At 37.5% G+C, this 23,884-nt stretch overlaps 1 protein-coding gene across 4 annotated transcripts in view; it reads left to right on the top strand.

Moving 5' to 3' along the window:
- ARID4B (AT-rich interaction domain 4B) overlaps positions 1-23,884 on the top strand; it is an 89,275-nt gene that overhangs the window by 51,212 nt on the left and 14,179 nt on the right. For 3 of the 4 annotated variants that reach the window (XM_042025268.1, XM_042025270.1, XM_042025269.1), the window contains exons 12-16: positions 4,340-4,412; positions 5,459-5,553; positions 6,653-6,750; positions 6,957-7,224; positions 8,230-8,402. In XM_042025268.1, the coding sequence (XP_041881202.1) occupies positions 4,340-4,412; positions 5,459-5,553; positions 6,653-6,750; positions 6,957-7,224; positions 8,230-8,402 (707 nt within the window). Of the gene's footprint in view, positions 1-4,339; positions 4,413-5,458; positions 5,554-6,652; positions 6,751-6,956; positions 7,225-8,229; positions 8,403-18,786; positions 19,036-23,884 lie in introns of all 4 variants that reach the window. The other variant, XM_042025271.1, reaches the window with a different exon arrangement.

The following is a 23,884-nucleotide window of genomic DNA, read 5'->3' as shown; positions in this document are numbered from 1 at the left end:
TTAGGAGGGCCATGTATATTTAAGTGGGCCTTTTTAACATTAGGGAACGTTTAACATGTTAACATAGGCAACACTGTTAACATAGGCATTATTGAGTAACTCTCTCTTTTCCTGGTCTGCTGAAGAATTGCTTCACCACACGCTGTCTCTCTAGCTACCCTGCTGTAAAGAAGCAAAAGAACTTTCAATCAAGGTGTTAGTCCATGCACTCCACTTCCACTTTTCTTCTCTTTTTTGTTCTGCAAATATGGAGTCCCCGCCTCATGCTTGGTTTTCTAATTATCCATTCTTTCCTCCCAGCCTCCTGTCTAGAAAAAAAATGAAGACGAGAAAAGAAGACAATTATTGGAAAGATTTCATTTCACAGCTGGCTAAGAGGCTGAAAGAGAGGCTTTTGAATCTTTTACTTCTCTGTACCTTCCTGTGGTACTCTAAATCTGTATCTGCCCATAATCACTTTTTCTCTCACCAGAGTTTGAGAGCTGTTCTCTTAATTTGCTACGCAAGTGCCAGTAATGCAGCAGACTTTAATTTCCTATTAGTTAGGGGTATTGTAAAGAAGAGACTGAACTGATTTGGGTCTTCAATGGTTGTTAGGGTCCTTCTCTCAATGCATCCTCCCTGGATACTGTGTCTCTGGCATACCAGAAGATAGTGTTTGATCTTTCAGTTATTCATTCCTTTAAAATGTGTTGGGAAACTGTAAAAGTGTGAAGTTATGACTTTGCCACCTCTCCATGATCATCATTTCTTTCTGCCTCCTCTTTAAGCTCTCAGAAGATTATCCAGCTCTGATCAAAAGTTTGCAAGGGGCTGTGCTCTGCTTAGTATTTTGAGAAGCAAGGAATAGTTCCTTGGGCTCAATACCATTTCTGAACTTTCACAGCAGGTTCATGTCCAGCTATGAACGTGATGCACGTAGATAGGCTTTTATCTATGCAGAATGACACATGATGTTTGTATAGTGATCATTCCCGCACTACTTTTGGGTGAAAAATACAGAGCCTTCAGCTACAGCATTTGTAAACATTTGGCCTTGTACCTTTTGAACACCTTCTCTTGAGCTCCTCTTAGTTGCATGTGATTGTTTGAGCTAGTCTTTCCATGTGCTAGACATAAAGATTTTATCTCAGACAAATATTGTAAAATTTACTGTATCATCTCTTACGATAATATCTTTTCCAGTAAACAGTGATTTCAGTCACTTGTTGAACTAGGAAGTTTCTAAAACAGAGGAAAAATACTTTTTCTTTTTTTTTCCCCCCCCTTTTCCTTTCTCTTCTTCTCTGCCCTTGGTGGTCAGTGGCATGTGTGTCTTCTCTCTACCTATATTTGAGCAGTTTCTGCAGCTGCTTCTCTTTGTTTTTGTTATTTTGTGCCTATAACCTCCTGGTTATCAAGCAGCATCTCTTCTCAAACAGGACTTGCGGGCCTCCTCTTGGGGCTTTGTCATCCACCTGCAGGTTGTTCTACTGCTTCCCAGGACATGAAAAGTTTTCACTGGTGGCACTCAGGCCATCCATGTGGTCCTACTACCCATAAACCAGAACGAAAACCAGAAAAGCCAAGCTCTTACAAATGTCACCACGGGCTTCAAAAATAGATATGTTTATCCTATATATTTGTTCACACCCAAGTTCCCGATTTTGTAGATACATAGATGCTCTTCTATATCTCATATCTATATACATGCTTCCATCCTATATGGATAGATGACATACAAATCCTCTGTACTTACCTTCTAAGAAGAGTAGTTGCCTTTTTTTTTTTCCTAATGGAAGAGACTGGAAAAAGAGACTGGCCTTCCTTTACTTTACAAAATCCGATGGTAGGTAAAAGAGTTGTCAAAGACCCTCTCTTCCAGTGCTGTGCTATAATACTGTGTGAATTTTGTGTTGCAAGAAGCATGTTGTTGTTTTCCTGGATGTCATTATCCTATGTAGAAGCCACTTTATTTTACCTTGTAGCATAGATAGATACATTAGAGACACCAGAGTGACCAGGTAGCACTCTGGTTGTTTAACTTGAAAGTAAGCAAATATGACAGTGTGACATGCCTGCTTCATACCATTATCTAGGAAACCTTGTTGTCTAACTTGATTAAGATCTATTCTGTATATGTTTGAAGATTATTATTATTAGTAGTATAGTATAATATATATGGACTCTGTAGAGATTCTGAGAAAGTGTAAATGCTTTTCAGAGGCATGCAGGGTCTTAAGCTTTTCCTGTTAGCACACTTTCTTAGAAAGTTCCTATGTTCTGTATTGGAAAAATTAATAAGGAGTATTCACTCACTTGCCATTCTAGCACCTCTGTGTATTATCACATTAGAGACAAAGGAGTACTCTTCAGGCATTGGACTGTATAGTGGGAAAGGAGTGTTTTATTCAGCCTCTTCATCACCTTTGCCTTGTTTCCTCCAGTATTTAAAAGGAATACATTCCTTCTTCAAAACTTTATTGAGTTTCCTGAAGGTTTTGTTCAGTGGCACCCCTCACCCCTCCCCTAAATGCTCTGTGGAACTAATGTCTTATGGCAAGTTTTTTCTTGTTGGTGAGGAACATGAGAAACCCAAGTAGCTGCTCATGATCTCTTTTCCAAGATCCAGAAGATGCTGGTAAAAGTCCTTTCCAAGTACCTGCTATGGGAGATTAAAATTTTTTAAAAAATTACACAGTTTTGAAGTTCTATTCCATTCAAGTAATTTGTTCTCCATGGCCCGTGAAATATGAATGTTCTTAACTAGGCTTTTATCTGTACTACATGCAGGGCTGCAGCATCAGTTTGTACCTGTCAGTGAAGAATTGGGCTAGATGTGCCTGATTTCTGATGCCCCTGCCCTGTAAGAAGGATCTCTAGTTTATTGGTTGCAGTTCTCTACCCAGCCCATCGAAGCAGCCTGCTCTGAGCTCTGCTGGTACACTGGGTGTCAAATGCCCATTATGTAATGCCCCTCACAGAGACTTTCCTCTTGCATTGGCTTTGCAAGACTGGAACATTTTCATTGCATTTCTGTTGATAATTAAACGTGAAGGACAACTGTTTCAGCATATTGTGAATACTGGTTCTTAATTTTTTTGCCTGTTTGATCTAATGTCATCCAATTGCATTTAATGGGTAAGAGGAAGTATAGAACAACAAAAAAACCCTACTCCCTGATAGTAGTTACAGCCTTTCCTGACCTTATTTTCAGCTGTCCATCTCTCTATTAAACAGATTCAGTAGATGTTGGAGGGTTTGGGGTTTGGTTTTGTTTGTGTGTGTTTGTTTTTCCCAGTTCTGTTTAGTAATGATATTCGGTTTCTGTTGTTTTCTCAACTGTCTTGGTACAACTTTAAAGACTGTATGTTTTGTCCCCTTTCTTCAGGGTAGGTGAAACTTTAGTATTTAGTACAAAGAGACTGTTGAAGAATGGAAATGATAAACGTGGAATGAAAATACACTAAAGAAAAATAGTTTAGATTACTGAATAACTAGTTATTTTTGGAAACTTTACAAGTAGTATTAAAAATTAATCAACTCATATTTGGCATAGTGTTTTGCAGTACGTCAGTCATCAGAATTTCTTCAGAATTTGATATATTAATATCGTATTGCTACTAGTTGCGGCAAGCCCCATTTCCAAAAGAAATTATGAGCTGTTATAAAGTAAGCCATAGTGCTTTGTTATGAAACTCCACTGTTTATTAGTCTAAGTCAATCTAATACAAAGGTTTATTAGTGCAATGAACTGAACTTCCAAAATATCCGTTGTTATTTCAGTTCTGGGATTGATCCTGCTCAGCACGCGTTCAGCTGGTACCCCATGGCAGTTCGCCTGCAGTGCCATTGGCTGCGGTTTGCCAGTGCAGTGGATTAGAACTCCTAAGAAAGTGCAAGCACCATTTTCTCTTTGACTTCATCTCTGAAAGTGACGTAGTCTATCCAAGAACCAAGGAGTCACTTAACTGCAGTAGAAATAGAGCTGAGATTTCTGATATAATCTCTTGATCATTAATAGTGCTGTCTCCCAGACTTTCTGCATAAATGGATGAAATTGAGAACACATCTTGATTTATGGTATCACTTACGATACTTCAGTGATCAATCAAAAATCCAGTTTCAATGTATGTTTACAGTCAATGTTTTATACATTTTGAAACACTGTAGTTTATAAAACTTGGTTTTGTGTGGCATAGCACTGAGAGCATGTATCTCTCAGTACAGTATCCTGTTGCTGACTACAGTAAAACAAACTTAAAACATTTAAGCGTAGATTATCACTGCCTTATGTTTCTTAATGAAGGACTGTAACTCAAAATGGTGACAATTTTCTTGCATGCATTGCTTTAAACAGGAGGAAATAGAGCCATTTCCTGAAGAACGAGAGAACTTTCTTCAGCAATTGTACAAGTTCATGGAAGACAGAGGTAGGCATTTTAACTAGCAGTACTTTGAAAAATTGAGTCTGTAAACTAGTAGTGGTTTGCAGTACTGTTTTGGAAACGGGGAAACTGTACTCATCCCTTCTGACTTCCCTACTATTTAGAAGATGAGTCTGTCACTTGACTCATCTAAAATGCAGTCCCATATTTCTGCTTTCAGAAGTAAATGGATAGATCTAAATATATATGCTGTTATGTTTTGCGCATATCGTACTGTATTTTCTATTGTGTACTTATGTATAATCAAACACTTAATATTCTCAATCATATTAATTTATATTCTCAGTTTAATAACTTTAAAATACCAACACACACACTTTTTAGGTCATGGAAAAATAAATTTACTTTGTTCTAATTTTCTTGTGTGAATCGCAATTGCTGACGTGAATGAACATTATCCATAGATTGAGATGTTTTTAAAAGCCAGTACCATTCATTATGTTAAATCTTTACCAGGTTTTTATACACTGCAAGAAAAGGGCAGTGTCTGTAGAGGCAGGAGTGAGGGTTTTTGTATTTAAGTTACTCTTATAACTAGTTAAATTAGTATCTTTATTAATGCCATATGAAATGAGTTAAACTGTTTACATGAGATGACAGTGTGATAGCTACTGCTAGTACAGTCGCATAGGAAGTTTCGGCTCTTCAAGCATTGTGGGATTGCTCCTGGTGAGGGTTGGGTTGGTTTTTTTTTTTTTATTGCAATGAAAGGACTATTGTATTTTTAGATCTAATTGTTTCAGTGGGTGAAATAAAATTATGTATAATAAAGTTAGCAAGAAAATTTGCATCATTTCTGCATGTTCAGAAATATATGGAAGAATGTATATATATGCATTAAATAACACAATCCATTTTCCCTCTAGTTCAGTAAGTAACACTCTTGAGTTTTAGTTTCATGAAAAGAAAGTACCAGGTGCAGGAGGTGAGGTTTACAATACTGTATTTAAGAATAGTGCATATGATGTGAATTTCATGCTATTCTGAAAAAAATACTTCAAAACACCCTAACAACTGTCTTTGTTACCCAGGGACTCCTATTAACAAACGACCTGTATTAGGATATAGAAATTTGAATCTCTTCAAATTATTCAGACTTGTACACAAGCTTGGAGGATTTGATAACGTGAGTATTAGTATGATGAGTACTCCAGAGCCATAAAACCTGAGGATACTGCTTGTTATTGTGAAAAAATTTATTACTCTGTGAAGTAGTGATAAAGAACACAGGACCTTTAGATGTATAAAAGTTTTCTACTATGGCTGCATAAGGCACCTTGTAGCTCTAAAAGCCATGCTTTAACATGAACCAGAAACTAGTTAGGTGCTACATCTACTCAGCATTTTTAATTACTGTTGCATAAAATCAGCCAGCATCTCTGTTTTTGTAATATTTCAAGAAATGTTTGTCTGATAAAGTTGTTAGCTCCAAGTGAAACAAGGCACTGCTCAGTAAAATCTCAAAGACAAGCAATTTTGTTTAAGGTCTGATGCGAGACCCTTAATTTCTATTTATTCTGGGTGATATAAAGAAGAATTTGGTGACTGGGATTAGTGACACTGATCTTGGGAGGAGTAATTGAAATATACAGCATGCATGGTCAAGCAGATTCTGTTTGTGCTTTGAACTACTTCCCATGAATGTAGCCTGTCAGCTGAGGAGGTATGTTTGTGCTGTGACACCTTTCTGATATACAAGACAGGATGTGGTACTTGGGTATTGCAGTATATCTGCTTTACCTTCACGGATGGTTAGAAATGAGCACGGAATTTTGTCACCAAAGGGCACGTTAAGGATGTAATGAACGACTGGTAGGCACTATGTCTGGTGCAGTACTACCAGGGCTGGGTGTTGTTAATGCTTTGAATTATTTTTTTATTTCCAATTTAATTAAAATTCTAGCTCTGATAGTTAAGAATTACTTTAAATATAAAATAAAAATGATGTACTGATTTTTCTGATAGTTATATTTTCTTTCCTCTCTTTTATTGCAACCTGGAGAGGAAAGCCTGCTGGGGCTTGTTGCATTGCAGAAATGCTAAATTGCTTAAAGTAATTACATTAGACTACAGTTTGCATTACAGTGAAATACTGTGTGTGTGATAAATAATAATTTTATAGATCAGAGGAAATGACTTACATTTATTTTCTGAAGCTGTAAAGTTTGTCAATTTAGTTTTTTTTTGTCAGTGAGTTAATTCAAAAACTTCATTGTCTTTAACAGATTGAAAGTGGAGCGGTGTGGAAGCAAGTTTATCAAGATCTTGGAATCCCTGTACTAAATTCAGCTGCAGGATATAATGTTAAATGTGCATACAGAAAGTAAGTAATAAAGCTATGAAGTTTGTGCTAAAACTACAATGAACTGAAGTGATGCAGTGCTAGGGGTAATACACATAAAATCCATAACTCTTTGGTTATAATACAGTTTTTTAGGCTTTAAACCTACTGTCTATGTCTAGCTTCTCTGGGTAGTATTTTCCTTCTCGAGTCAAACTTGCTTATCACAAACAATTTTTTTTTTTTAGGTATCTCTATGGTTTTGAAGAGTATTGTACATCAGCTAACATTGAATTTCAAATGGCATTGCCAGAGAAAGTGACAAACAAGCCTTGTAAAGACTGTGAAAAAGAAAAAGAATTGAAGATGCGTGAAGAACCAGAGCAGGATGCAAAAGAGATAAAAGTGGACAAGGATGAGCGCAAGCAGGAGGAAGTAGCAGTAGTACAACAAGAAGAAAAAAAGTTAGCTGAGAATGATAATGAAAGTAAAGAAAATGATAAGCCCTCAGTTCTGGTAATATATTTTAAAGTTCGTCTTAGATCTTGCTTACGAAGTCAGTTGGTGTGTTAATAACCATGAATTAATATAAGGATTGAAATCTCTATGATAAATCTAAAATAAGACAAAAACTCACTGTAAACCTAATTCAGAACAAGACATTTGAGCTATATTTACCCTAGGTGCCTGTTTTAGGGGGTCGTGATGTCAAAATGTCTGACTTCTTAGAAAGCAGCTTCAACATTCCACTTGTTTGGGGACCTCCTGGGTGAAATGGAGACTAATTAGTGTCCAGCTTTATCCTTATCTGGGTAGTGCATGCTCACAGCTAACTACATTGCTGATATTTTCATTATGCATTTAGTTATGCATGTAAGCCCTCATAAACACTGCTGTTACTTCTGTGTTCCAGTGAAACCAGTGAAGCTCTACAAACACCTGAGCCATGTGATGTACACATGGTCTAATGTAGTTTAGTGGTCCAGAGAGACAAATGGTTATAGCTTTTCAAAATCCAATGTTGATTCAGTGGCTTTAGCAAAGGAAGTTCAGAGCAATAAACTGATGGTGCTGCACTGTACAGGCCTCGCATTTTGCTGTGGAAGCAGTCTGGCTCCTCAAGTCAGTGTGCAACACAACTGTAAATGCTTCTGCATATAAGTGGCAGCCAGCCCTGGTCTGTCTGCTGGTATTCTCTGGGAGGAATGCCAGATGGGCCAGTACTGGTATTTCTGCATCCCAGTGAAAGGTTCACCTTGGGGATTGCTTTGCAGTCCAGGTCTAAGAGCTGCATGCCTATTTCATTGTGATAAAACGGGCTAGGATACTGGCTGCAGCTTTAAACTCTGTTAGGTTTAGCCTAAGATTTTCAAAAGGAAAAACAGCAGAGGTGCTGTAATTTTAGGACAAGCCCCACACTGTAGCATTGTTTTGCTCTTATAACTTCAGTGTGTTTTGTCTGCCTTTTCTTAAATCCTTTGTTTTCACCTTGTGAGTTAACTAAAGGTTTTGTTATCCTAGGGAAACAAAAAAAACCCGCCAGATTCTGTGTTTACTCAGCCTGATCAAGAAAAGGACTTAAATGTAATCAAAACTGAGGATGAAACCAAACTGGAAGATAAAGAGGAGGAGAAGATTAAAGAAATGGAAAATCCTACAGTAAATGTGGATGCTGAAGAAAAAGAAAAATCAGGGTAAGTTACGCTGTTTCTAATCAGATCTAAGTCATATGATATGTGTTTTTTAAATTTTACTCTTGTAATTTGAACTTCAAATCAGACATGCGGTTGTTAACTAGTTTCGTATCTTCCAGAGACTGATGTGTTTATAACTGTGTCTTGGTTAGATCATTGAAGTTCATCGATCTATTATTAAAAGAAAAGGCAGCTTAAGTTTTACAGGTTCCAGGCCTAAATATAAGCTGAGTGAGAACAGAATATACAAAGTATAGGTGACTATTTGATTTTAGTACAAAAATATTGCAGTCATTGCCAGCAGTATTTTTCTACTTGATTTTGGTACAAGTATATGGCAAACTTGTGGTTTCCAGCTTTTGCTTTTGGACAGTGGTGTGTAATGTGGGAAAAGATGGAAGCACTTTGCACTGCAAGGTTAACAGCCTTGCCGTTGAATAGGCCTGGTACTGGCAGGAGTCTCTTGTGCAGACCTTCAGACAGGTGTTTTGAAAGTAGGAGATTGAAGTAATAGGGATGCTTGGGGCTGTCTAATCGATGAATATGTGGGAATCATTTGGTTTACGGAATGGGCAGGTTTCCCTGTTTAAGTGCAGAAAAATCTCACAAGTGTTTTTCAGCAGCCACACAAAAAAAAATACAACCAGAATATAGTCCTCTTTAATCCCCAGTGTTTTAACAATTTGTATTCTTACAATTAAAACCGTCATACAGTATGATTTCAAGTGTTAAGAACACAAAAATTGCCCTTAAGAGGTCAGATAGAAGATCTCTTTTAATACAGTATTTGTCTTTAATAAAAGCAGTAGCAGATGCTTAATGGAGAAGCTGTTACAAGAGGAAAAGCAGATGACAGACACCTCCTTAGACTTTCACAGCAATCTGTATATCAGGGATGTGTTGGGTTCTGCAGGGGTTTTTTGTAGTTAATACCATCTGTTGCCTGACCAGTAATTCCCTTGTTCATTGCGGCAATGTTTTTGTTTAGTAGATCAGCTGTCTTGATCTTCTATCTAAATATCATTACCTCTTAATGCTTTTTCTGGCCCATTAAAAGGTGTGGCCAGAATGTCATAGTTTAGCATATTGGTTTCTGATTCATTGGTAGTAGTATTTTTTTTTAAATTTTATTAAGGATTTTGATATTTTTAGTGGATTCTGGAATGATCCTTCTGTAAAGTGTTTTTGTCCTCTGGAATATTTTCAAGGAGATTTCGTTGGCAATTTCTGTAACTCAGAAATGCAGAATACAGAAAAATCAAATTTACCTAGACTCAGTTAAAGAGCCTTTTCTCTATGGATGTGATTTCATTTGTATCCTATGTAAACTTTTATGGTTTAAAAGTCTAATTGCTGGACTTTTTTACATTTGCTATTTTTAAAGTGAACTAGGTGATTTGTACTGTAACAGGTTTGCAAGATTTTCGAAATTATTAATGACTGATTTTACAATGCTGCTTTCAAAATATAGAACTAAATAGATGGAAAACTTTGCAATGCTTAGAAAATAGCAGTTTTTAAAGTTCCCTAAATTGTGTATTTGCATATTTGTGATGTTACTTTATATTTATTTATATACCTGAAAAGTATGGTGGCTTAATGCTTACCATGCTGCTGTAGTAAGTGGTACATGAAAAGTTAGAAGCTGCGTTTGCTTTTCAGTAATCCTTTATTTTTTTACGTTTGGGTGTTTTTAATCCTGATTCATGTCAATTTGCGTTATTTATGACATTAGGAAATGTTATGAGTGTTCCTAGTTTTTTATTTATGAAAGCAACAAAAATCTATAGAAAATACTTATTTCCTTTTAAGTTTTTCCAATTCACCTGATAGTAATTGGGTGAATTATTTTCCCTCTGCTCCTCCTTACTCATCCCAGTGGGAAACTCTTCTAAGTAGTATTTTGCTATTATGACTCATGGAAGATTGTAATGAATTGCTTAGAATAGGAAGCATAACTCTAAAAAGAGGTGTAGGTGGTGATGTGGTCATTGCTGGGAGGTATGCTATGTTTCAAGGAATAATTCAAGTTACAAAAATGGAACACATAGCAGTTAATTGTAAGTATTCATAAGCAATGTTACTGTAGTAACACTGTTAGCATGGTTACTTTTCCCTTCTACCCTCTGATTGATAGGGAGTACAAAATGCACTTGTATCTGCTTTAAAGAGCTTTTAAAAATGTCACTGTCATACGAAAGGCTAAACAATGTTTTTAGCATTCATACCTTAAAGGCTTAAAGGAATTTTGTGGGGCATTGTATTAGGTGTTGTACTTCCCTATACCCGACTTCATTGATTAGGAGTAGCAGAATTTATACGAAGGTGGAAATGCTGTGGTTGGCGTTCTTTGTTGAACTGAAATGCAAAATGAGAATAGGCATTTTTGTAGGTAGAAAACTAATCAGACATGCCAATACCTGAAATGTAATCAAAATACATCAGTGTGAAATTCAGACCGAAATTTTGTTATTTGGTGTATTTAAAATGTCTTCCTGGAACTTTTTTAAAGTTATGGATCATGTGTCCTTCACAGTCCTAACAAAATAGCTAAACAAGTTAAATCTAATGTTACATAAGGCAGACTTGTAGGGTTTTCTGTTTGCATATATGTCTGTAGGACTTTGGATATCTTCATGTAGCTTATTTGTCTGTAGACACAAGGAACCGTGAGGACAGAAAAACTTCTGTGTTTCTTCTTGCTGACTTTCTTTTGGGAGGACTGGATGTAACTCCCAGCTTGCAGATCTCAGGAAATACTACTGGAAGCCAGGGTTGTTTATTTTCTACCCATTTTGTTTCTCTGTGCAATGCCACATGTCTCAAACCTTTGAGATTGCTACCACTTGAATTGTATGGTCCCATCTACACAGACTTTAACAATCTGATGAAGAGGAAGAAAGACTCAGCTTTTTCTTCCTTTCTTCCCCTGAGTGCCGGTTTCTTGCCTGCCCGTGTATCTGTGAATACTGAGAGTAGAGATTCAAAGGCACCTTGCCCTTTATTCTATACATGCTTTTCTTATTTGCTTTTTGCTTTGTTGTTATTTTTTTCCTCTGTAGCTAGTGGAAGATGCCTGAGCTAGATACAGGTCGTGCAACTTGTGGTCATTAAAACAAGTTTTAAAAAAAGCCAGTAATGTGTTACTTTCCATGTGTCTGTCCCAGAGGGTCCTTTACAAAACTGACTTTGTAAATTGTCCTTCTCCATAACATTGGAAAAAGTACTTCTACTTGGCCACTGAATAAACAAGAAAGTTTAAAATCCATCTTCTTCACAAGTTTCTGCAACCTTCATGTTGTGGGAGTAATGATCTTCAAATGTAGCATTGCATAGTTGGTGTGCTGTTTCCTTTGTAGCATCTAATACTAACTATTCTAACTTGTTGAACACTTGAGTCAACGTCCACAAATTGAGAACCGAGATGTTTTTCTACACAATGAACAATGCAGACCATTGAATATGTTCCAAAGAGATTGAGGCCAGGAGCCTAGTGGAGTTTTTAGAAGGTGTGGGTTTTTTAGTAGAAGCTAATAAAATGAAAGGTAAGTCTTAAAAAATTTCATAGTAGGTGCAGTTTGGAAACTGAAGTGTAGGTTAATTGCTTACTAACCAATATTACTAAGATATATATATTTTTAAACCAGATAGTTAATTCAACTCCGTGTTTCTTTGTTGGTTTTGGAGTTTTTATTGAGAAAATTTTTTTTGTTGGTTTTGTATTTTATTTTGGTTTTAACACTTTGCTCTAAAGCAGCTGGGACAGACCACTGTCAAGAACTTTATACTGAAATGAAAGGTTAAATGCTGAGAATCTGGGTAATTTTTACTTCTCAACAAAAATTGGCATCAGACTTGTGTATGGGTAGTATTTGAATTTTTGAGGTGCCCAGGTAAAATTCTTTTAAGAATCCCAGTTACAGTATATAGACATTGCAAGATGTTTTGTTTTTGTATTTTCCTTCTTGTGGCTGAGGTGCTGCCTTAACACCAGGAAGGGCTGCCATCTCTGGGTGTTACCTTGTTCTTGCTCATCAGACTTTCAAGTCCTTCTTTGGCTTATGAATCTTCTTGAATTTATTTGTTTCTTGTTCTTGAAAACTGTCTAATTTTTTTATTTCCTTCTGGGAGTGCATAAACAAATGTCCTTAATGCTTTAGAAACCTAAACACCTCTGGTTGTCTGATACTGATGGTTTAGGTCTTTATGGTGTGGTTTTCTGGCAGTTGGTAGTCATGTTTTGACAATATCACAAGGCAAGAATGCTAAACATTTACTCTTTGGTTTAATTCTGTTCAAGACTATCAGCCATTCATTCACGCTGTACTAGTTTGAAAGCAAACCAGTGAGAGACTCAAAATCAGAACTACAATTTAGTAGGAAAATTAAAAATAAATGCAGTAGTACAGAAATACTGCCGGAGTCAGGGTGCCACCTGACACCTTGTCTGGCAGGGTGGTGGTAGCAGTCCGATTAAATGGTGACTGCAGTCCTCCTGAGGTGATACATGTGTTGATGCGGTAGTCCTGTAGAAGGGTCTGCTCTTCCTCGGAAGGTCCAGTGGTGGCTATGTAGCTCTTGTCCTCTGGGAACCCAGTATGTAAGGGCTGACTGTGGTGTTCCAAACCTCAGGTTATATCCAGGATGGAATGCTTGGTTCCTCCCCCTGGGCGGAGCATCTCACAATGGGATGATGTAGTTTTGTGAGTTGTGCAGTGAGGCTGGATGGCCCATTAACAGAAGATATTTCTGGAGGGAGTTATCAGGGATGTGTCATGGAAGAGATAAAGAACACTGCCCGACATGGTTTTAACAGCTGGTGATAGAATACATACTTTTGGTTACATCTTACATTGTAACCTAAGACACACGTGCAAGGAAAAATCTTAATCCTAGAGCTGTTACATGCATGATTCATGCAGTAATAGCATTTCCCCTCCTGTAAGCAGTAGGAGGGAACTAGGATTAATAAAAGCAGTAATGGAGAACTAAGGGAAGATGGGCAGTGTTTCATGTGAAGGATTTTACTAAGGTTTATTGCCCTTGTGGAAGAGGACTCCCTGCTGTGCCTGTGCTGCTGCTGGAACTTTCTGTACGAGAGTTAAATTTTCTGGTAACACCTATTAGGGATTTTCTGAAAGCAGTTTACAATGGGATTATATAATAGTCAGAAGCTCCATTTCATATATGGGAGAAAGACATTGTTAAACGCAATGGTTTCTTCAGTTCCTTATCTGTTAAAATGACACATCAGAGCTTTGTGGTGGTGAATGTAAAATGGTAGTGAGAAGGTTAGAATTTTTGGAGTGTAGAATATTTTATATAAAAGGCATCTCTCTTAGTTTCTGAAGAGTTAAGAACTATATATTGAGATAACTTTCTCCAGTTTGATTCAGGTTTATGTGGAATTGATTAGCTTGGGAAAAGGGAGAACAATGTGTTGTGTTCAGTGCATGTGTAGTATAAACATATGGTCAGAATCTTAGATGGTTGGTGTGTATGCAAAAAAAATGCTTCTAAGAACCATACTTAGTAGTTTTATTTATAGGAATATATTTCTGTGTTCTCAGTTGTGATGCGTGTTCTATTTATGTATTTCAGCTGTCTTTGTATTAGGAAAGAAGTTTTTGCATAGTCATGTTTTCAAGAAAGTCTAATTGATTTTTTTTTTCTTAATATAGAATACAGACTGATACATACTTGTAATGATTGCTTCTGATACAGCAATAAGCTGCAAATGACACAACAATAAATTGTAGAGTGGCAGTGTAAATGTACTGGCTCTGTGTATTGAATGGAAGGGAGACATCTTTGGTTTGGAAAAAGTGGTTGTGCCATCACATGTTACATAGCAAATGGTCAGTGTGCAGGTTTTTAACCATGGTAGCTGTCACCAAGACTTGGGGAGTCCTTACACATTCATCAAACACTGGATGCTTCTGAGCTGAATGTGAACCAGTGCTGTAGAACTAGGAAGGACTGTACTCTTCAGTCAGACTTTGGAACCACCCACTGTCTTCTTGAGGAATGTTTCAAAACATGTGGCTGAATGACGAGAAGCAATAACATGGGGTCCTCTCACCTGTCTGTGGCAGCAGAGGAACATGCTGGTTACAGACTATGTGCTTGCATGATTGACGTGTACTGCGCTACACTCAGGTGTGATTCAGATCAAGGTAGTGCCTTCCCCTTCCCTTGGGAACCGTAACTGCATTTATTCCAATTTTCTGTGTGCAGACAGAAGTCCCTGGGGCTTTTGTTTTCAGATTTTCTTTGTAGCTTCAGAGGTGTTGTGGTTTAACCCAGCTGGCAGCTGTGTACCATGCAACCACTGGCTCCCTTTCTCCCCACCCTGGTGCATCCAAAACAGAGTACTGTGTTACCAAGGAGAAGTAAACTCTATCCCAGCCAAAACCAGGACAAGAGGGAAGACAAATACTGGTAATTTTTTGGGGAGGTTTGTTATTTTGTGTAATTAAAGATGAGATTCCATTCTCATGGCGTAAGTAAAGGTCTTAATGGCCTCTCTGCCTTAAAACTTAAGGTCACTTTAATACATCTGTGATTGAGAATATGAAGAGAGACTGAACATCTTTCAGCTCTATATTGTGAGAAGTAGAGGTTAAATTATGCTCTAGGATGAGCAAAAGGAAAAAAAATAAGCAGGAAACAAAAATAGAAGCTAATTCCTAAACTTCAAGTGTCAATTATACTGACGTTTATTTCTGTTAGTGGTTCAATTAACTGTAATTACTTAATTGAGCCAATAATTGAAATAATCCTGCTTCCTCAAATTTTAGAATAACCCCAGAAATGGCATATGCCATCTCACCTGCTGTGTAGACCAGTTTGGTGTGTCAGGGGAAGTGTATTTTTGAGTAGGGTTAGGTTTGCTGCAAAACAGGGGTCCTAGGAGGCAGATATAATGTTCCAAATCACACTTTATCTCTTAGGTTTCACCTGGGCTTTGTTACAGCTCGTGTTTAGTGGCAGAGAATGGGGGTTGAAAGAGGTTTGCATGATCCTGCATTTCCTTGAGTGGTGTACGAGCAGCAGTGTTTCATCTATTAACTACATCTGGTTGTTAATACACTTAATTATGGGCCTGTTGGTGTTAAATCTTTATATTGACTGACAATGACCTGTGTGTGTGGTTTTAGCCTTTTGAAGATTTTGCACTGTCCTTTGGAACTAATGATAAGCAATATTTGTATGACCTAAACATTTTAATGGTTTTACTTTATTAACAAATAGTTTTGCATTTTAATTCATTCATTTCTTGCTTCTGAAGGTTTATATATTTGTGAGATGGGGTGGGGGTATTCTTTCCAGTTGGTGCTTGTAATTTGAAATGCTTTTGAGTCCTGATAAGCTTTCTGGTAATACTTTGTATTCTAAAACAGTTACACTTGTATTGTTGTGTCTCCTGTACACTGTGTATGCACGACTGCAGCCGCCTTGTTTCATCAGCTGCTGCTTGGATTGTTCAGATTGTTGCAGCTTTGTGGTAGATATTGCTTGGTACTGGTTTTAAGTTGACAATTACTGTCTGCTGCCAAGAGGTTTGTTTCTTTGTTTCTTTTTTTTTTTTTTTTTTCCTTTGCCCCATGCCCTCCCTGCAAATGGGATTTTGACTAAACAGCATTGAAGAAAATCCAATGGTCTCATGCATACATACGTGGACTAATGAAGTTATGACTGTGCATACTGGATGCCTACAATCACAATTTCCTCTTAGAAGCCTCTGTTTTGTGGCAGTCATGGCTTCTCCTTTGTCTGCACTGCCAGGTTTGAGCTATTTATGGCATTACAAGACAATATCTTCCTTGCAACCATTGGTATATGTTCTTGGGTTTTGTGTTGGGGGGGGATTTTGTTGCTTTTTTTGGGTTTGGTTGTTTTTTTGTTCCAGGAGCTATATGAGTGTGTTGGTTTCTTTCTGCTCCAAAATGAACTATCTTTGCTTCTGTTTGGTTTCCTGAAATCTTGAGCTTATGATCTCTAACCAAGTCACTCCTTAGAACACTTTTTAATTACAGTCATCTCTGCTTCCATTTTGCTTTTGCTTCCTGACATGCCCTCCGCCTATGTACAACCTGCTGTTCACATCTCCTTGACCATCCAAGTTACTCAGCTTCACAATGATGGTTTCACGCATCTCTTCCAGAGGGTACCAATTTCTGGTATTGTCATGGAGTCTTTGTAGGATATCTGTTGGGACACCAAGAAAGCCATAGGGTGATTAAGATGAGAGAGACTCCAAATTTGTTCAGCTTTCGAAGAGCCACTGGCACCATAATTGCCAGTGTCTGGAAAATCCTGAATCTCTGGCATAGGCGTACTTTACTTTGCAGACAGCATTCAAGAATTGTGCCCCTACATCTTGGAGAGGAAACAAAAAAAAGGCAAAATTTGGCTCATTGCAGTTTTGAAGTGGACTTAGTAATGGAAAATCACAAGCTCATCTTGTTCTCAGAGCCGTGGTGGCTCTGCTTCTGATCCCATTTTTTTTTTTCGTTTTTGTATGATAATACCTCTTGAACTGAAATTAGGATTTTTTGTTTAGTGCAGCAGAGAGTATAACTTAAAATCCTTTGAATTACTGGTTGGTGCTTTTTGTTGTTAGCTGTGGAATTCTAGTCGGGATTTTTTCATCTTAGTCTTTGGGTACCTTTTCTCCTGATTTCTTTGGGAAGTAAATTTTTCCGTAAGTGAGCTTTCAAAGCTGGTTTATTCATGTTGCATTTTTAACTCTGGTGGTTTTAACTCCACTAGCAAAGTAGTTCACTGAACATACGTAGTTTTATCTATGTGTCTGTCTATCTATCTGTCTCCTGGAAGGCCAAGAGTTCATGTATGTATGTATGTATGTGTATATATATATATATAAAAAACTAAAATCTTGGCCTTCCAGAATTAAACTATGGTCCATGCCATGTATACCTGAATAGATATCTCATCTGTGACTTCGTGTACTTAATAGACAAAGAGGGATTTTTTTAGCCTTTGCCTCATTGTGTATGCACTTGTGTGTATATACATATATCTATTTTTACATTTAGTGTGCCTGTGCATATATGTATATGTGACAACATTAATTTCTGAAGTAATTTCATTAAATCAGTGTGGCTATACTAAAGTTGAATTTAGCTTGTTGTTCTGAACTACTTCTGAACTTTGCTAGCTAATTGGATAGTAATACTGCAGTTTTACTTCTGCAAAGGAGCATCCTTTTGCAGAGAGAAAGTAGCTTGGTTGATCTGAGTATTTTCTACTGAAAATATTATGGAAAGGTTTAGATTATTAATACAGACTTTTGTGTTTGTGAGGCTAACTTAAATATTAGTGTGAATCAGACTTGGAGCAGTACTTACATTTTCTTATCCAGACATCCAAACTCACCTCTTCCACGTGTCAGGTTTTTGGATTATTGGCGGTCTGCAGTTGTTGTGAATTTAGTCAGCAACTAAATCTGTTGTGTGTTGCACAGGGTGTGGGATTAGAATGATATGTGGGCCAATAATACTGCTTTATAAGTCTAAATAAGATTAAAAGATATTTTCCCCATTAACTTTTGTAATGTAGTCTGCCTCTTTAGGCTGATTGCAGATAATTTTCAGATAACTGAGCAGCCCATAGCTACCATTGACTGAAACGAGCAAGATTTGTGGGTTCTTACTGCTTCTGAAAATTGGTCCAAAATATCTAAAGATGTGTTCAAAATTAGCTCACTTCTGAAAGCAATGAACACCTGCTTGTGTATTTATATAGTAATTAAATGCACATTTGACATATTTAGAATACTTTCGGTGTAATTGGCAAGGAGTGACAAGGTCATAAATTAGCACAGGTTGTTTAATTTGCTAATACAGTCACATAAGGTGTTGGGGATTTTTTTGGTCCAAAATCTGGTTGTGGTTGCAATAACAAGCTGTTGAGATAGAGTTTATTTATTCTAATAAAGCAAGGATTTTTTTGCGAAGAAAGTTTCAAGAAGCATTTGTAAAACTTGTAGGTTGAAAAATGGAATTTAGAAAATTTTCTCCATATTGAAAAGAATTAAGTGAGAAAATTATATTTAAACAAAGAGACTGCATGCAAGAATCATATAAAGATGAGTTTGAACAACTTCTGCTCATACAGATTTTGATGGATTTTTTTTTTTCTTTTAGTCACTTTTGCACCTTACAGTCACTGGATTTTGTGTGTGTTGCTATATCCTATTTTGCTGATATTACTCAGCTGTAGTACAGTTTCACGTATTTGGAGCCTCCTGTTTCCCAGTCTCTAATGCATCCACAATATTTATCAATATATGTGGTTTGGAACTGAAAAGCTTATGAAGTATCTCATATTAACTCTACAATTTTTTAAACCTTTCAAGAGATGACACGAATAAGGAAGAAGATGAAGATGAAGAAGAAGCAGAGGAGGAGGAAGAGGAGGAGGAGGAGGAAGAAGACAACAATAACAATGAGGAAGAAGAGTTTGAATGCTATCCACCAGGCATGAAAGTCCAAGTGCGGTATGGAAGAGGGAAAAATCAAAAAATGTATGAAGCTAGTATTAAAGATTCTGACATCGAAGGTGGAGAAGTCCTTTACTTGGTGCACTACTGTGGATGGAACGTGAGGTAACTTGAGTTTTAGTTAGTGATTACTTCTTGAATTACTTCTCAAATACACTGATGAATTTTAAAAACTAAATTAATAGACATCTGGAGTCCTAAACTTTCAGTATTGGTGTTCTGTGAAGGTCATTGTACTGTATGAAACTTAGATTTTTAACACTATATAAATGCAGGGCTTTAGTTACTTTGAAAATCATCTTTAAATGACTTGTTCAAAGAAGGCTTCATTTGTTCCTCATCTTACTTTTAGATCTTCCCATACAAGTGACACCTCACTCTTTTCAGATTCCTCCTCTGGCTCTCTTAAGCCGATTTTCTCTCATTCAGTATTTGAGTAGTGCATTTAGCTAAAGCTGTGAACTCACTCTTGTCAGTGAAGCACAGAGTACATCAGCAGTATGGTATTTAACTGGAAAACAACAAGATTTAGTGGGAAATAAGTGCACAGCAAATAACTGCATTTCATCTGATCTGATATCTATCCTCCCTACCCCACCTCCTGCTGAGGCTGCCCTAATCTTCCAAGCAAGACTCTTCTTAGTCTAGTGGCTTCTTATGCTTTCTTTGATATAAGGAGGAGCATATGCTTTTTATTGACTTTAGTCTAGCATTAATAGAAATAAGTTGAAGTATTTCTGTTGCTATTTCAGACCTCTTTTTTGCCATTTAAAACTTGAAGCAACTTTGAAAACAGTAGAGAAAACTAAAATTTTTGAGCAGCTTACAAGCATGTCTGCTTCTTTCCTCAGTTTCAATGTAAGTGCTCACTGTCCTTAACTATTAGCTTTTCAACTCTATTACTGCCTCTAAAATAACTCCAACCCCCCCTCCCCCCCCAAGTCTGAGATAAGTCTGATGTACTTTTTTCTTTACTTATTTTTCCTTTTCTGGGAAAGCTGAGTTTTCAGCTGAAAGCTGAAGGTAGCCTTCCTCTGTCATCTGGGCATCCTGCCTCTGACCAAGAGGGCAGGACAAATGTCATTTGTTCAGTTCCAGCAAGGTCTGCTAGCAAAGGTAACAGAGAAGTGTGATGCTTCTCTTGCTGCTTGAATTCACCTCTTTGCATCGAGGCCTGGTGATTTCCAGGTGCACCTGAGCTACTGCTGAGGAGGAGTCTCGCTCTTGCCGGTTTCGATACCGATCTTCTGTAGAATTTTGATCTACATTGATCTACAGGAATAGGATGTGACATAAACTGTCTTCAGTCAACATCTGTAAGCATAGTGGGCTGTGAAGTCAAGATACAAGGGGAGATGCAGCCTGCTCAAGGTGGGAGCTGGGGTGTGACTTGCGTTTTGGTCTGGTCCTTTTTGAGGACTCCCCCCTTGGAGTGCAAGTTGGTGAAATTTTCATCCTACTCACTGAAGATTACTGTGTGTACCATTCCAAGAGGTTTCTTGCTTTTAAACTCTTTGTTTTGGAATTCACGTGTAAGCATAGAAGTTATTTTTCTTTTTGAGCAAATACTCATGCTATTATCCATGCTGTGAGGTGAGATGATCATATTTTTATTTGAGCAGTTCCACTTCAAATCTGAAGAAATGAGAAGTCAAAAATGAGTCTTCTTCACCTTGGAGATTCCAGCACCCCAGTTCTTAAAGGAGAAATCAAGATTCTAAATTTTTAACTTCGCATTTTAAACAAATCTGCAGATTCATATCAGAGGCATTATTTCTGTGACAAGGATATGTTTGATAATAAAAGCATTTTTAATAACTTGCACTCACTTGAAAAGTAAGGAGTGTTGGTTGTTGGTCTTTCTGGCAGCAGGACTTGGGTTTATATTTTTACCTCGTGTTTTAAAAGAGCCCCCTGAAAAGGTAGGGGGAGGGAGTGGGATTCTTCACTAAAAAATACATCAGTGATTGAGATTTAGCTGTGGGACTGTGCATGGACTCTGCTAAATGTGGCTAATTTTTTTCTTTTGTGTTTACTTAATTTAATTACTTAAATTTTTAGATTTGACAGAAGACTGTGTAAGCTTCACCTTTAGCCAGCATCTAAACACTTTGATAGTTTAGTATTGTGAAGATTAGTCTTGTATGCTCTAATAGCTTGATTTGGCTTTTAGTCAGTGACAACCTGCAAAAGCCATCTGCCTTAGTTGGGTAGGAAGCAATGCCCTCCTCTCCTTAGTCATTGTAGCTTACTTAGCTGGCACAAGTACAGTACAGGGGATGAACTGAACTAGGATTTTCTAGTCATCCAGGGTTTTTTTAATTCTGTCATCATTCTTCTACTCCTTAAAGTTGACTTTCCTGTTTCCCCTTTTGGTCAAGTATGCCATTTAATGGCCTGTTCTTTAAACTTGTACGTTTGAGCAGAAATACTAAATAACTACTAATGTTTCTTATCACAAGTTAATTTCAATATCAGTCTGGAATTCAGAATAAGTGTGTGTGTGTGTGTGGGTGTGCTCACATGCTTTAGGGTACTTAGAATGAAGTTTGGTAAACTTGATACTCATCTTCATTAGTTGGGCTTTTTCTTAAATGCTTTGGAACCAGTGACACTGAGAACTGTTGAACTTTTTTTTTTTTTTTAAAGAGTAAGTAGAAAGTGCAGAAGCTGTACAGCGTTATGATCTCGTTGTTAGCTCCTGAGATTCAGGTGATGTGTGTCTCTGATAAAGCTCTCTGAATGGTAGTGTTCAGTGGAGCCTGACTTGTAGTGAAAGGGAATGGTAGAAATCTACCCTGTTAGAGGGACCTGCTTACCACGTGTTAACCAGAAAAAGCATAGAAATACAGAGAAACTGTGCTTCTTCTCACAGACCAGTAATGTTCTGAATTATGTATGCTTTATATGTAACTAAAACTTCTTTGGGGCTTATGGTGCCAGTTCCTTCTGCTGTAATTTTAATCTTCAGATGCCAGTGCAAAGAAAAGTGCATTGTGTAAGTGTTTGAGGTGACTTTCCTCTGCAGTGTGTTCCCAGTAATTAGAGGGTGCATATTTAAAAAGCATTTAGATTGTTGAACCTGTGTGTCATTATTGTACGACATCAAATATATGTTACTCTTGAATGTTTCAGATGTTTAAAGCTAAAGACTTACTATTTTCAACACTTCTTTCCTTCTGTATGTGAAAGTGGTAATTTCTGTCTAAGTTTGTTGAAACATTACTTCATATATAAATTTTATACTTAATGGTTAACCACTGAAAGTAAATGTTTAGCAAACTTTTGGGCCCTGGAGAGTAATGTATGTCATGGGGGGCCAGGGGAGGGATTATTTAAAAAAACAAAAAAGAAATTAAACAAACCAGAATCTCCATCTAACATTCCAGTATTTGGGTATCAGACTAGTTTTCTCCTTTCTTTGATCACAGTCAAAAAAAAAAAAATTGATTCTCCCTTTTTAGCAGCTACAGATAATATACTGGAACTTTTCAGTGAATTTGCTAAGGCTTGCTAGCTCCTTGAGGTCACTTGTCCTCCTGAGAAAGTGGTACCTTTGCTAGTATAAATCCAGTCTGGAAAAGTATGCTTTCTTCCTTGTTTCTCCTCTACTACTTCTGTGGAAGATTGACTGTGCAATCTCTTGACGGTGTGTTGTGGTGCATTTTAGCTTGCAAGTAGTACCTATGGGTGTAATAGAATCAGTGCATACTCTGATGCAAGGTGTTCTTCTTTGTCTTCATTTTGGTAAAGTAGGGAGATTTTGTTCATGAAAGCATTCCAGGTTTTCATATGAAACCTGATTTAAAAAAATAAGTAAATAATAATTTCTTATTAAATCCCCCCTCTTGATTTTCAAAGAAATCTGTGTAAACTCTTCTAGGAGCAGCTTCCCATATTATCTCCTTCCTCTCCACACTCATCTGCTCACATTAGGGTGCTGAAGCAAGTACATGTGAAAGACAGCACTGCAGTAAAACAACTCAGGTCCTCTGAAAGTACATGGTTGTAGTGAGAGCTGAAGAACTTTTTTGATAATATTTTTGGGTTTATTTTGTTTTGCGAATAGACCTCTAAAGCAAGATTAGTGTTGAAGTGAGTTTTCGTGTTAGCAGGTGCAGTTCTAGAAAGAGGCTCTAGTCTGAGTCACACACCCCATTTTAGATGCAGCTTTCGGGGTGCTTCTCTATCTTGCAGTGGAGGAAAATGTAACTTAGGGTCAGGTTGTCAACTGTGGCTTGGAATGTGTCTTTTTTGCATGATCTGTTTCTGCCTGGGGTCCAGTTGTCCCAGATTTAGGCAAACCATGTATGCATTCAGTATGTGAGTAGTGAAAGGAGCTGTGTGATGCAAAGGTGTGAAGTGTGGGCAGCTGATTCCCTGGAAAAGATGTGAGATTTCTGTGGCTTCGTCGAAGGGTCTGTCTGCTGTTTTGGGTGCAGTCAGGAGTAAAGCAGGATATGCTCTGGCCAGGAACTGTGACTGTCACACATTAGTGTTTCAATTTGTGGTCCTTGGCATGAGGGCTTGTGTGACCACTGCTTCTCATGCATAGTGTTTAAGACTCTGTGGTATGTACAGGTATTCCCTTCAGGTTCTGCATTTCTCTCCTTTGGTTCAGTGTGCCCCCATGTCTATCAGCTCTTGCCCCAACAGGCACTGCAGTTGCTGTGGATCTCAGACAGTGTGGGCTGTGCACAGACTTTGCATAGGAGGAAGATCATTTTCTTATTGGAGATGCATAAGAATGAGTGAATACGAATTTGGTATTCTAGCAATGTATTTGAGGCAGAAAGGACACTGTCAGAATCATCGCTTTTCACCATGTGTTTGTCAGGTCCTATGCTGTTTTCCTGCATGTATTTAGATCTAATAGAATACTCCTACATTTCTCTGGGTCACAAAGTCCATTTGGCAGACACTTCATGGTATTCCTTATGCAAAACTTGTCTTT

Source organism: Corvus kubaryi, unplaced genomic scaffold (assembly GCF_017639235.1).
Source record: "Corvus kubaryi isolate FWS band 111438036 unplaced genomic scaffold, C.kubaryi_AGA036_p1.0 37266, whole genome shotgun sequence".
Taxonomy (NCBI): domain Eukaryota; kingdom Metazoa; phylum Chordata; class Aves; order Passeriformes; family Corvidae; genus Corvus; species Corvus kubaryi.
The sequence above is the reverse complement of the archived record's forward strand: the minus strand, read 5'-3'. Positions and strand labels throughout refer to the sequence as shown.